We start from the raw sequence: 13,540 nt of genomic DNA, 5'->3' as shown, positions 1-13,540 counted from the left end.
TGTTCTGCATATTGAAGTGCACTGAATAGTCTATAGTTTGGGGACTATTCATTTTAAATTGGCAAAACAAGAAATTAATGCTGAGAACACTGGATTTTACCACCACCACCAACAACAACAACAACAATAATAATACAAATAACAACAAATACAAGTGTTAATTATTATAATAGTTTAAATAATATTAATAATCTTAATAATAATTATTATTATTATAAAGATGATGATGACAGTTTATTGTCCCCCCAGTCTTTGTGAGTGTCCACCACGCGACGCGCGTTCCCGCGCCCATCTCCTATAGACACCAACTCCCCCCACGGCCGCGCGTTCACGGGGACGGAATGTGCGCGCGGGCCTGCAGAGGGAGCTGCGCGCACGCTCACACTGAAGCGGGCGCTGTGCGAGCAGGACAGTCCGGGGTCTCACACTCTTGCATAAGGGCCTACTTCCGTCCGCGCGCCGCTTTCGACGTGGTGTGGGGGGGAAAAAAACACAAAATATTGGGTCCGGTTTCCGGTTTGAACAGCCGCGTTTCAACGTCTTTTTCTACCACGGTAGGGTATTTTTTTTTCCACGCAACCAAACGCGATGACGGTTGTGAGGGTGTGATTCGCGTCGAAACGCATATATGCGCGCTCGGAAAATGCAACAAGCACCACGTCACATCACTTCTATCGGTATTGTTCGGTGCACCTGAGTGGAGGAGAAAAAAAGAACCGGTAGCTGGAGGTGTGATAGAGGTGCGGATGGAGTCCGGGTCTGGGGCTGAGCAATGAATTAAGACATGCTTTGGTGTTTTTTTGTTTTTTGAACGGCGTGTTTTGGCGGAAATTGATTTTGGTTTTATTTAAGGTAGCATGGCGAGATACGCGGCCGAGCTAGTCAGAGATAGCCTGCTAAATCCGTCAGGCTAAGCTAGCCTTTAGTGAAAGAAATATGATTTAATATTTGTATGATTTCCCGACCCAAGCCCACAGTAAAAATATATTGTATTTCATGTTCCTCGGGTAAATACCAGTGTCTGCCCGGTTCTTGTACACTAATTGGTGTAATATCCGAAATTCCTCAGCTAGCCTCGCGAGCTAACAGTGTTTTGGAAACGTTAGCTACAATTAGCTAGCTGTTTTTTTTTTTTTTTTTTTCGATACCCCAAGAGCCATCATTTACCGCCTTCGGTGTACATAACAACTGTTTTATATTCACTGACTTGAGATGTAATCGGAATATATATATAGCAGCTGAACCTTTAATCTGGAATAAATAGACAGAAATGGTCTAAAGTGCAATACGGTACACAGCTGGCCCGATCCCAAATGACTCCTCGTTCCTTCGATAAGTGGACTACATGCTGGGTAAAGGTTTCTGCGCCCTACGTAGTGCTTTGGGAAAATGCAATAAGTCTCCGTTTGCGATTCAGCCAGTCGATGTGGGCTTTCATTTAAACGATACAAAGCCACTGACCTGCATTTTCCTTGTGTATTTTCTGACCATTAACGTTATATATGATGCACCTGAGCTGAAACTCCTCCAAATCAGAGTCTGTAAAACATCACGTATGGAAACGAGTGTCTTTGAAATGCATTCTCTTTCAGACATGCAAAAGGATTAGAATTGAAGATGTTCCCCTGTTCATGATCTAATGTCCTTTTTATAATTGAGAAGAAAACTGCAAATTGTTGTAAGGAGAAAAAAAAAACCTAATCTACTTGCAGGATCCTTTGATTTGTCATTAAAGATCTAAAACAAACAAAAAAAATCCTTAACCTAATGTTGAAGAAAAAAACATTTGCGGTGTCGTGGAGTTGTTGATGTTTGCCTGTGCTGCACAATCTTGCCTAAAATAATATATGGTAATCATAAGACTCGATCCGTAACCGTATCATTGATCAAATTGGTCTGTGTTCATTTGCTCTCAGAACCCTGACCAGAACAGATTCTGCATCCCTCATAACACTGCTACCAAATCTTTCTTTCTTTCAGGCTTCCGTCAGTTCAAGGTGGATTGACCTGTCATGAATGAGCCGATCGAAGGCGGGGCGATCTCGTTCGACGAGTATGTGCGGCAAAAGGCTCGCACCGTACCCCAGCACCGCATGAAGGAGTTCCTGGAGTCCCTGGCCACCAAAGGCCCTGAGATCCTCCAGGAGTTCAGCCAGCAGGCCAGTGGCACCACCACCACCATGGTGTACCAACAGGGGGCCAACTGCATCTACACCGACAGCACAGAGGTGGCAGGGTCACTGCTCGAGCTGGCATGCCCAGTAAGAAATAAAACACTTGCATTTATGGTGACCCCGGATAATCGTATAATAATAATAATAATGGTATAATAGTAATCAATAGTACATCAACTGTATACATTTTCTGATCAAAGCTATTTCAATTATTTTGTGCATAATTTGTGATACAAGGTGGCCTTATTTTTCTGCAGGTGCAGGTGACGTCTACGCAGATCTCGCCACAGCTGGCTGCAGCTGTGCAGCAGGCGTCTGAACAGCAGATACAAGTCCAGGTTAGAATCCTTTTTGTTCTTCACTAATATAAACTTTTTAGATACTGTTCAATATATCCAGCTTGTGTATCTAAATATGCAATATGTCTAAATATGAATTCCTTATACTGGATGTTAAGTAGTATTACTTGAATTAACTGGCTGAGAAAGAAAGCTATCACAGATGAAGATTCAAACAAACAAACAAAAAAAAACCCCACCCCTTTCTTGTTTTGTCTTTGTTTTTGATGTTCATTGCTAATTTTTCATGTTCTTTTGCAGGTACAGATCCAAGGTGAGCAGGGTCAAACAGTTGGTCAGGTGCTGCAGGTGGCTTCTCCTACCCAACAGCAGCTGTCAGGGGTCACTACAACGCAGCTAGTGCAGCAGGGCGAGCTAACTGAGGAACAACAGCAGCAAGTACGTCTACGTTTTTTTCCACGGACACATAATACGCACCCAACACATGGAAAGAGGATAATCCTTCATTCTCACTAGCAAGCAAAATTGTTATATAGTTAATATTTAGTAGCCATGAATAGATGCATGGCTGACGTACAGTATGTGAATACCTTTTTATTTTTTCTGCCTATAGTAGCAGTAATTAGGTGTTTTTACTGTGTCTGTGACTCCTAGATCCAGGCTCAGTTGGTAGCAGCTGTGGCTGGAGGTCAGCAAATCCAGATTCAGACAGTGGAGGCACTGTCTCCGTCTCAGATCCAGCATCAGGGTTCGGAGGCAGAGCGTCGTGCCGGAGCTTCACCGGGAGTCCTACAGCCAGCCAAGAAGCGGAAGGTGGACGTACCTGCCGTAGTGTCTTATCAGCTAGCACAGGGCCAGCAGCTCGCCACTGTACTGGCTATTCCACAGGGCCAGCAGCAGGGCTATGTGTCACTGAGGCCAGAACTCCTCACTGTAGATAGCGCACACCTGTACGGCACAGCGACAGCAGGCACCATCACAGGTGCATCAGGAGAGACCTGGACTATCCCGGTGTACCAGCAGCAACAGGGTGTAGCACACATTGCCATCCCACAGGAGGCCTACAGTACGGTGCAGGTGCAGGACAAAGATAAAGACAAGATGACGGTTGGTACGGCTGCGGTTGCGGTGCCTGTGTCGGGCTCACAAGAGGAGGTGGTGCACTCTCTTTTCCCGGCGCAGTTTATGAATGGGAACATCCACATTCCAGTGGCGGTCCAGGCTGTCGGCGGAGGCTACACAAGCACCACCCAGGCACTGCACATCTGGGACCCGCAGCAGCAGCATCATTGCCAGGAGGCTGAAGTTCAGGAGCAACAGCTCCATCTGCAGGTTAGAAAACTGGAGAGTGGAGAGCTTGAGCATGTACATAAACTATGTATGTATTTAGAACTGTGAATCTGTCCTGTAAGTCAGCATAGTAGCTTAGAGCCAGGTTTATTCTATATAGAGAATTCTTTCATTTAAAAAAAACAATCTCATTAACTTAGGACCAGTTTTCTGCAAGAACGCACATTGATAAAAATGAAGCATAGAATTATTTTTTTTTAATTGCAGATCTATATGAAAGACAACCTAAATTGCACAGCATTATTCTCCCTTCACCTTGTACTCCGGGATTATAGGACGAGGCAGAAATGAAAGAAAAACAAAAAAAAGATGAATCCTTCTCTGAAAGTACTTTTAGATATTATGTTTATGTAATTTGTTTAATGTGATTGAATATTTATTATTCATTTTCAGTTTATGAAATTGTTCAAACCAAGATCTTGTAGAGTATGTCATAGTATTTTGTGCTATAAAAAAAAAATTTGATGCTATGAAATTATTCTTATTTAACAATTCTCTCTCCCTATTTCAGGCAGAGGCAGAGGCACAAGCTGAAGCTCCTCCTGAGCTGCTCCTTCCTACAGTGCTAAAGCCAGAGGAAGGCCTGGAGACCTGGAGGCTTTGGGTGCAGCGCAAAAATGCTGAGCTGGATAAGAACGAACAGAACAAGTTGGCGCCGATTGGCCGTGAGTGATTCATCTTTTTACGACGGCTTATGTTTTTTAGTAGGGTTTCTATCGGCCTTATCCGCCCTGTTTCTCCAAAAATAGAAATTCTTAAAGACAATTCCTTATGCGTATGGGTGTTTTTTAATCTCTCTGCAGGCCGCCAGCCTCTGCGTTTCCGAGAGGATCTGGTGTCGAGTTCAGTGGGCGAGCTTAACGTGGCTCTGTCTCTCATGACCCAGGAGGCCCGTGGTATAGAAGAAGAGCCCTTTGAACCCGACGCACTGTATTACGTCTTCTTGTGCATACAGAAAGTATGTTGTGTGCCTACTTTCTAACCACTCAAACCATGTTTGTCATTTTTCGGATATCGTTGTCTCATGTGATACGTGCTTTTTGTGTGTCTAGTACATGTTCGAGAATGGCAGGGTGGATGACATCTTTTCAGACCAGTACTACTCCCGATTCTCCCAGTGTCTACACAAAATCCTGGAGGAATGGAGGCCCAGTGTCCATCCGCTAGGTAAACAAAGAGTCTTGGTTCTGCAGTATAGCCTTTATAACTGGAGAGTGTTATAGTAAATAATAAGCAAAAAATACCAAAGAAATACTCTACCTCTTTTTGGCTTTTTTTGTGTGACTTAAATGTTGTGCTTAATTGGATGCTATTTGTGTATAAATTATGATTTGCTGCATTTCTTTTTTTAGGTTATATTATCCCCAGTCATGTGACAGAGGAGATGTTGTGGGAGTGTAAACAACTGGGAGCTCATTCTCCATCTACTTTACTCACTACACTAATGTACTTTAACACCAAGTGAGTCACTGAAAAGATCTGTGTTTCATCAGGGCTTCTTATTAGCTTCTCTTCATCCTTCCACAGCAGAGCTGTCAAACATGCAACCCATGCCCAAGTGAATTTGATTCCTTGTTCTAAATTTAAACTTGGTAAATAAACTAAAACACGTTATAACACTAGGGGGCAAAATAGACCTGAAGAAACGCTGATACTGACTGAATGCGCTAATGAAGCACAAGTTTTTACACATTGTCTCGATGGAGTACATTAACATTCAGTGAAATGTTGTTCATTTCGCAGGTATTTCCACCTGACTACAGTAGAGCAGCATATGAAAGTGGCCTTCTCTAAAGTGCTTCGGCACACCAAGAAGAACCCGACCAACCCAAAAGACAAGAGCACCAGCATCCGCTACCTGAAAGGAGTCGGCTCTCACCATGTCGGTCAGAAAGGTAAATAGTATTTTTAGATTTTACATTGTGGTCAGATTTATGATCAAATCCACCTTTTATTGCTGGAAGAAAAAAAACTAAATGCCTTTTCTTTCTTTGTGACTAGTGACTGATGATATGTATGCGGAGCAAGCTGAGGATCCAGAGAATCCACTTCGCTGCCCTATCAAGCTCTATGACTTTTACCTCTTCAAATGGTGAGGACCTGTTCAGTAAGAGATTTATCTTTGTTAGTCAAGTCAGCTGCCACTGTCCCTGACCAACACACCTGCTATTTATTTCTTTCCAGCCCTCAAACTGCCAAAGGTCGGAATGACACGTATTACCTGACGCCAGAGCCCGTCGTAGCCCCAAACAGCCCTATATGGTACTCGACTCAGCCAATCACGAGCGAGCAGCTGGAGCAGATGCTCACAAGAATCATGGTGGTGCGAGAAATCCAAGAAATAATCTCCATCACACAGGCCAACATTCAGTGAGGGGAGATGAGAGGTGGAAGGAGAGAGATGGTGAAAGGAAGGTTCCCACCTCCGAGCTCCTCCGGCCTCACCGCGACCAAGTCGCTCACAAGCTCAAAAGGAGGGAATGTAGCCATCGCTGTGTCTCCTCGTGCTCCATATTTACACAACCTGAAGCACGCACCAGTGGTGGCACAGGGCAAGAGGAGGCAACAATACCTACATCTACTTACGCTCTTTAAATCGTTTTGAATAGGATTTAAAACCTGACCGGTCCGAGTAAAAAATTAAATGCTGCAATCGTCCGATCGCTAACCCTAAAAGAAAAATAGCGTTTGTTTACTAGTTCATAAAACGTTAAAAATATTTGGTAGTCATTTTTTGCTTTCAGCTTGCTGTTTAATTTCAGTGTATAATTCTAAAGTGGATCAGAGTTCAAAGAACAGTTGCATTTTCCTTATATTGCCACTGAATTGGATTTCTTTGGTGATTTATTCAGAAAATTGCAACACATTGCATCATCGTTTGATGCTTTATGGAACTGCAGTGCAACTCCACCCACACACACACACAATATAAACATATATAAAGGAAAAACAAATTTTATCCACCCCTTCTAGAAACCTCTACTTCTTGCGGGTGCCTCCTCTGACCAGCCGCCACTGAAGGACTGAACCGAACCTACAAGCCTTTTTTTTTTTTTTTTTTTCTTTTCTATTTTAATAAAGATATTACTTAATCTGTTCATGTGATGCCTGATGGCATGACACACCTTTAAAGTGCGGTTTCACTTCGCTAGCTATTGCTGTCAAATATGTAGCCCCTTTGTTTCACACGTCACCAACATTTATTTTCTCACACCCTTCACTTCCCCCTATTTTTTCTTTTTTTTTTTTTCCTTTCGTAACAGAGGCAAGGAGTGTGTGATAAGACTGGATTCATCTCTGCATGGGGTTAAAAACAAGGGTTCTTTTGGGGAACTCTATACACCCCTCTTGACTTGGCATGAGCACAGTCAAGTGTATTCTATACAGAAAGACTTTCTGGTCTTTTTTTTTTTATTATATATATGTATATGCATCTATGGTAATCTGATATGTATTGATATAGTGGTGCTGGAGACGGAAGCATTGACGCCTGTGTTTTCAAAACATGCCTTTTGTACAGTGAGGTCCCTGTAACTGTGTGTAGTGTCTTTCTTTCATATATATATATATATATTACACACATTTGTTGTATTTGTTTAACAAAGGATTTGGAAAAAACTAACAGAGGGTGATGAACAATACAATTTTAATTTATTTGGATTGTGGGGGGAGGGGGGGTGTTTCATTTAAATAATCAGTAAAATTCTTATGTTGCACCAAACTGAAGCAAGCAGGGTCCCATAAATCACCCAAGTCAGCACAGCTCCAAGCAATTAGATCCAGGTGGTTGCGTCTTGCTCGCACCTTCCAGGCGATGTATCGTGTTTTCACTTTATTCAATGCCAGCTATCTGACCCCCTGTGAACCATGGTCTCTTGTTCGAGTTTACACTCATATCCGAGGTGGTGCTCATCTCCTATGGCTTCTCAGGCAGCTCGATTTGCAGTTTTTTCAAAGCTGCTGTGAAGAACTTGGGAAGTGGGCAGGACACAGTGAGGTCAGTGTGACCCCTGACTCCTGGTAGGGTGATCTGTCGGACATGGAGGTAGAGAGGAAGGTGTCGGGTTTTGCTCTGCTCCAGTCCGAGCCGCCGCAGCACACCTTCTGGTAACTTCTGCAGGCAGAAACGCGATACGCGCATTCGGTGAAGCGTGGCCAGCGAAAAAAAAGTCATCCCTTAAGATCATCTCAAGATGGGAGAAATATTTTTAGGCAATGGGGCACTTTGTATCATTATAAATCACACATTGTCTTATTTAAACTTGACATGAGAGTCCTGAGTGATCACGGCAAGGGTTGCTTTTTGCCAGACAAAAACCCAAAACAGCTGCATCCACGACAATCAGGGCTTTTCCTTAAGAATTAATGTCTATAGTGTTTAATTTTATTGTTTCCCAAATAGTTTTCTTAGAAAGCCACATTATAGCAATCATATTACATACAAATTCCATAAACATAATTATATCTGATTGTGACTAAAAACATCAGACCTCAAACCTGTAGAAGATTTGGGTCATTTTTCCTTTAAGCTCCTTAAATTGTGCATCCAGATAGTACACATCACCTGACAAGGCTGGGACTTGTATTAATGACATGTAAGGAAAATCCAGGGTGTTAAGTGCTGACTGCATGGTGATACGGTATAATTAAAGTATGCATAAATACCGGGTCTGGTGGGGGTCTAGTCATTTTTTTTTATTAATGTGTACACCAGAAGGGCTTTGTTGTTACAATGTTAAAGCTAGTGAAAATTCACCTTTCTGCTTGGTGGATCAATTCAGGCCATTAAATGCTTGCTTGTAATGCTTTTACTATCTAAGAACTCATAGGGGGCAGGAGGAGTATGTTGTGAAGGTTTTGATTATAAGCCTGAACTACTTAAACCGATAAGTGTTTGCCAATCAATCCATCTCAGTAATTAACCCACACATTCACTTTGCTGATCTGGCACGAATGCAGATTCAATATCCATCTTTCGTTCGGTAGGGAATGTCAGGTGTGTTCACAGTTACATACCTGAGGAGCCAGCTTGTTCCAGTCGGCGTACTTATGATCTCCCAGAATAGGGCAAGCCAAAGCTAATGCCATGTGAACCCGCAGCTGATGTTTCACTCCTGAACACAAGCACAACAAAATTCCACTTTTTTTTTTAACGAATGATACCGAAAGTACCAAAGAATGGCATTCACAAATTGAATCCGGACAATTAACGGAACGAACTTTAATGTCATCCAAGATCTTTTTTTCATGCTTCGGTTAACAATGTGATTTGACTACCTGCTAATAATGGGGACAAAAAATAAACTTTGCTTCATCGAGAGAGTGAGAGTAAGAGCGAGAGTGAGAGAGAGAGAGAGAGAGAGAGATATGCAGCAGTGCTTTAGTCCTTTTTCCTGCTCAGCTTTCTTTCCTCCTCGTGTACTTGCTGCTCAAACAGATCAGGTTGCTTCACCTTTCATGCTAATAATGCCAACAAATTACACTGCACTAGTGGACTCCTAGTCTCATAATTTCACTGCCATTTGAACATTTTGAAACTCTCCTAATTCTACACAAGACTTCAAAACCTTGCCATTCTCTAGCAGACTGGTAATATCTTGTTATAACATCGGGGCAGGAAACAATTACTAACTTCATTCAAACGAATTCAGACTATTAAGCACATCACAAAGGTTTTGATATACACATATCTAAGATGTAGGCGTTTTTTCAGTGAATACACGGCATGGTAATCTCTCCGTTACCTGTGATTGGCTGAAGCTCCACCAAGCTACATCGTGAGCTGCTGTCCAGGACTTTGTAGCGCGTGACGGCACTTTGCGCTTGCCGGTGCGCTCTCACTCGGACGAGCCCGTCTCCCTCCTGGGCAGGTCGGTACAGCGGACTCAGACCCATCTGCAGGACACCTCACTATCAGTATACGTACAATGAATGCGTCTTATTACCGCAGTGTTTTATTTAAAGCTTCTCAAGTGTCAAATCAAAAATACACTACCTGAAGGTTTGCTCACCTTAAAGTGATGCTGATCCCCCATGACTTCCTTTTCAATGATTGGGATGTCAATGACTCCTTCCGAAGGAACAGGGACGCCAACAGTGATCACCCTGAGTGACAAGAGGACAATAGGACAATACTATTACAGTAATCCGCCGCTTTACAGCGGTTCGAATCTCGCGCCCTCGGTTTATCGCGAAATTGCATTTGCCACATGGCTAATTTGTTCGCCTGATTTTCCCAAAACACTTATAGGGAATTGTTCTTATAGAGTTTTATGTTAAAATAATGAAAATAATTAATAAAAATATAATTATAAAAATGAAGTAAAATGTTAATACAGTACAGAAAGTAAAGAATGTGGTTACGTGCATTTTGAACTCGGCCTCTTTTTTGACGTCATAGAACACTTCAACTAAGCAGAACTGTACACTGTACAGTACATGTACTCACTATAAATGTTCAGCTCTTTTGTGTGTGTGTGTTTAAAGGGTTTTTGGGGTGGCGTCTGTTTATCGTAGTTTTTCGTTCATCGCGGGAGATTTTGAAACATAACCACCGCGATAAACGGCGGATTTACTGTAACATTATTATATTACTTCATTTATTCTGTATTGTTAGAACCCTAAAATAAAAAAGACTTAATTTTGGGTTATACAGTATGTCATAATAGTAATCAGTCTTTTCTTTTTTTTCTTTTTTTTTGAGAAATGTACAGATATGAAATATAGAGATAATTAAATGTTTTAACACATTCCTTTTTTATCCATTATAAAAATTAACAAAGAAATACACTATGAAAAAAGTGAAAATAACACCCACCCTCCCACACAGCAGGTTTGTAATATCATGAAAAAAAAAAAGGGGGGGGGGAAAGGAAAATTGCTATTAACTAAAAAACAAATAACTGTAACTAATAAAGTCCAGAATAAAAAAAAAGAGAAAAAGAAATAAAAGAAAAAAAAAACCCAATAATAAAAATGTGTATTGTCAGTCAATAGAGCCTAACAGTGGTAAGACATCAAGAAAAAAAAGTCCAAATACAATCAGTTTTTGGGGGTTATGCCTAACAGAATACAAGTTTTGGGGGGGGTTTAGATTTCCAGTTTCTCAGTATACTTTTTTGCTGCAGTGCTTTGCAAAAAAATGTTTTTATGAGTCATGTGACGTGAATTAACATCACCCAGTATCCAAAAACAATGACACTTTGATTAGTTTTTTTAATTATACATTCTAATTCTTTAAGTATTCACACTCGTTTATTAGATGCCTTGCCCTGCGTAAACGTTTACGGTTTTCTCTCTTTCATAATAACTTACATGTATCTCTTCTCTGCCTCATGAGATCTGATGAGATTGTGTATTTGCTCGGCAGTCTCCTCTGTCCTGGATAGGAACAAAATGCCGGTGGTGTCCTTTTCGAGATTGTAACAGACGTGCAGCTCGGATCCTCCTTTAATGCCGTCAATAATCTTAGCCAGGACCGGCAGACTCTCTGCAATGCTGTTCCCGATGCCTCCAGTACCTATGGGAAGAATGAGACATGATTCAGTGAACAAATTAATGATGTACTTCTTTGAACATAATGTGTGTCTGGAGTTTTTATGAAAAGTAATAAATATTTATAGTTACCAGCTGGTCACATATTTTGGTGATTAATTTAAGAAAAAAATTTTTTTTAAACCCATATCTATTGACAGACCTATAAGTTTCATTTGTAAAAAAAAAAAAAAAATACAACGTTTAAAAATATTGTCTCACTGCACAATCATTTCTGCACAACATTTTTGCACTATTTATATGACACCTTAACTCTGAACTTGCACAGCACAGTGTCGCTTTATAACCATTTTATTCTGCACATGGACACTTTAACGACAATCACACTAAATTACTTTCCTTTGTACTCCGTCAATATCTGCCATACTCATCCATCCCTTTCTAGAGTTTATGTATATACATATATTTGTTTTTATACTTGTTTTTATTTATTTACTTTTTTTTATTGTTATATCCTATTTCTTTTTTCATGTGTACATTCAAAATGTGGTACATTTGAAATTTGGTTCATGAGATTTCACAATCTGGGACAGGAAATAAACCTTGTCTCAGATAAAAATAAAAACTTGTGACAGCCTAAAGTTTTTGTTTGTTTGTTTTTTTGCAGACACAGTAATAGTTAGAAATCTAATAGTATGACTAAAAACAGTCTTTTATAATTCAAGCACATAAAAACTTAATTTTACTTACTTGGTGTAATTTATGTTGACCATATGAAAGAGTTAAATGTGGGGATAATGATTACATTGTTCAGGACATTACCAACAATTAAAAGAAAAAAACCTAATTAAGTAGTGAACTGCGACACCTTCTATTAAACTTATTATAGTATTTTTGTACTATGTTCATTACAAAAAAAAGTTCAGTGACTATTAGTATAAACTTACTGTAAACTGGGACTCCATATGGTTTATTTATAGCGATGATGTTCTGATCTTGGTACAGAATACTGTTAGAAAGTGCTTTTGCGAAAACATTTGGATGGACAAACTGGAGCTTCTGAGTGAACCGCTTCAGTTCTGCCACATTTCGCTGCACAGGAGACACCGGAACCTTTAAAAGGGAAAAGAGATGAACGGAACGTTTATATGGTCGGACCGGAAGCAGCACAAGATAAATAATTATAGGAATATACTGGTACATGAAAATAATTTGCCCCACCTTATTTGTCGTTTCTATCTTTTCCTGTTTTTCACGCCGAAGCCTTTCTGCGACATCCGCGGCTTTTAGGCGGCTTTTTCTCCCGGAAGTTACAGTACCTTCATCAGTACTGAAATCTCTGAAAAGACGCAGGAAACCTCGTGGCGCTTCATAATCATTTATTCGCGCGTTCCCTACAAAACAGCGACAATTCAAGTGTCGACTCCGCCACACACTTAATACCCTCACTGCGCTCATCTCACGTGTCTGACCCCAGAGCGGGCATTTCAAAATACGTATCTACACATCTCGAAGATGCACACAACAGGGTCAGACGGAGGGGTCTTCAAAATAAAAGACTCCGAAGGGCATTTACTTTTGCCTCTTTAGCCTGCAGACATAATGTTTAGTGCAGTGAATGGTGGCATGTTAAACATGTGTTTCAGGTGTAAGTGAGGCATAGGCGTCTAAGTTGTACTGAATAATGGATGGTGGCAGGTCTACAGTAGAGTGAATTATACATGAAGCCACTGTGAGTAAAGGTATTTGCACCCACCCCCCACAAAACCCCTTACACACAAAACCCAAGAAAAGTTCAGTTCAGTGGATAAGGCCCTGGGTTCTGATCATAAAACCCCAGCACCTCCAAACTGCCACTGATGGGCCCTTAACTCCATCTGCTCTGGGGAATGATACCATGGGTTACCCTGCGCTCTGACCCCAGTTTCCTAATATGCTACGGTATACGAAGAAACAATTTCAACAAACAAACAAAATAATAAAAAATGTACTTACCTCATGAGTTCCATACCATTGTAGCTTTCTTCTGTTAGTTTTTACTACAATTTGTCCGCCTGACCACCAAATGTTCTCACCTTATAATACTATATTATCCAAGGAAGGCGAAGGCTCGTATGTGCATAAGTAAGTGATGCCCGCCGTTTCAAACTTTTCAAACTGCAACTCAGGCAGCGTCATACTGAGACTAAGACTGAGAATAGTGTTATCTGCCCTCTTCTACAT

General features: G+C 41.0%; 2 protein-coding genes across 3 annotated transcripts; one reads left to right on the top strand and one right to left on the bottom strand.

Annotated features, from left to right (window-relative positions):
- Positions 1–239: 239 nt before the first annotated feature.
- qrich1 (glutamine-rich 1) lies at positions 240–7,357 on the top strand. 2 transcript variants are annotated; one of them, XM_083534125.1, is made up of 12 exons: positions 240–554; positions 1,981–2,261; positions 2,432–2,512; positions 2,774–2,911; positions 3,128–3,805; positions 4,335–4,488; positions 4,627–4,781; positions 4,876–4,990; positions 5,176–5,284; positions 5,567–5,718; positions 5,825–5,915; positions 6,008–7,357. In XM_083534125.1, the coding sequence occupies exons 2-12, from the start codon at positions 2,013–2,015 to the stop codon at positions 6,195–6,197; spliced, it is 2,112 nt and encodes a 703-aa protein (XP_083390251.1). In that variant the 5' UTR covers positions 240–554; positions 1,981–2,012; the 3' UTR covers positions 6,198–7,357. The 2 variants fall into 2 exon arrangements, with proteins under 2 accessions (XP_083390251.1, XP_083390252.1); XM_083534126.1 differs by lacking the exon at positions 240–554 and adding an exon at positions 569–740.
- A 95-nt stretch (positions 7,358–7,452) lies between these two features.
- Positions 7,453–13,019, bottom strand: rpusd4 (RNA pseudouridine synthase D4). The gene is made up of 7 exons (XM_083534245.1): positions 12,539–13,019; positions 12,265–12,430; positions 11,138–11,342; positions 9,835–9,928; positions 9,568–9,718; positions 8,840–8,937; positions 7,453–7,937 (listed from the first exon to the last, which is right to left on the bottom strand). Exons 1-7 carry the CDS (start codon positions 12,773–12,775, stop codon positions 7,740–7,742), a joined length of 1,149 nt encoding a protein of 382 aa, XP_083390371.1. The 5' UTR covers positions 12,776–13,019; the 3' UTR covers positions 7,453–7,739.
- Between the last annotated feature and the right edge of the window lie 521 nt (positions 13,020–13,540).

The sequence above is a fragment of the Silurus aristotelis genome (assembly GCF_946808225.1).
Source record: "Silurus aristotelis genome assembly, chromosome: 28".
Taxonomy (NCBI): Eukaryota; Metazoa; Chordata; class Actinopteri; order Siluriformes; family Siluridae; genus Silurus; species Silurus aristotelis.
The sequence above is the reverse complement of the archived record's forward strand: the minus strand, read 5'-3'. Positions and strand labels throughout refer to the sequence as shown.

Bases quoted from the DNA above. Each gene is read 5' to 3' on its own strand.
- qrich1 (XM_083534125.1), top strand. From the start codon at position 2,013: ATGAATGAGCCGATCGAAGGCGGGGCGATCTCGTTCGACGAGTATGTG. The intron at 2,513-2,773 runs GTTAGAATCCTT...GTTCTTTTGCAG, and splicing joins AACAGCAGATACAAGTCCAG to GTACAGATCCAAGGTGAGCA. The intron at 4,489-4,626 runs GTGAGTGATTCA...ATCTCTCTGCAG, and splicing joins CAAGTTGGCGCCGATTGGCC to GCCGCCAGCCTCTGCGTTTC.
- rpusd4 (XM_083534245.1), bottom strand. From the start codon at position 12,775: ATGAGCGCAGTGAGGGTATTAAGTGTGTGGCGGAGTCGACACTTGAAT. The intron at 9,929-11,137 runs GTAAGTTATTAT...CTTGTCACTCAG, and splicing joins GAGGCAGAGAAGAGATACAT to GGTGATCACTGTTGGCGTCC. The intron at 7,938-8,839 runs GTATGTAACTGT...TTCTGCCTGCAG, and splicing joins GGAACAAGCTGGCTCCTCAG to AAGTTACCAGAAGGTGTGCT.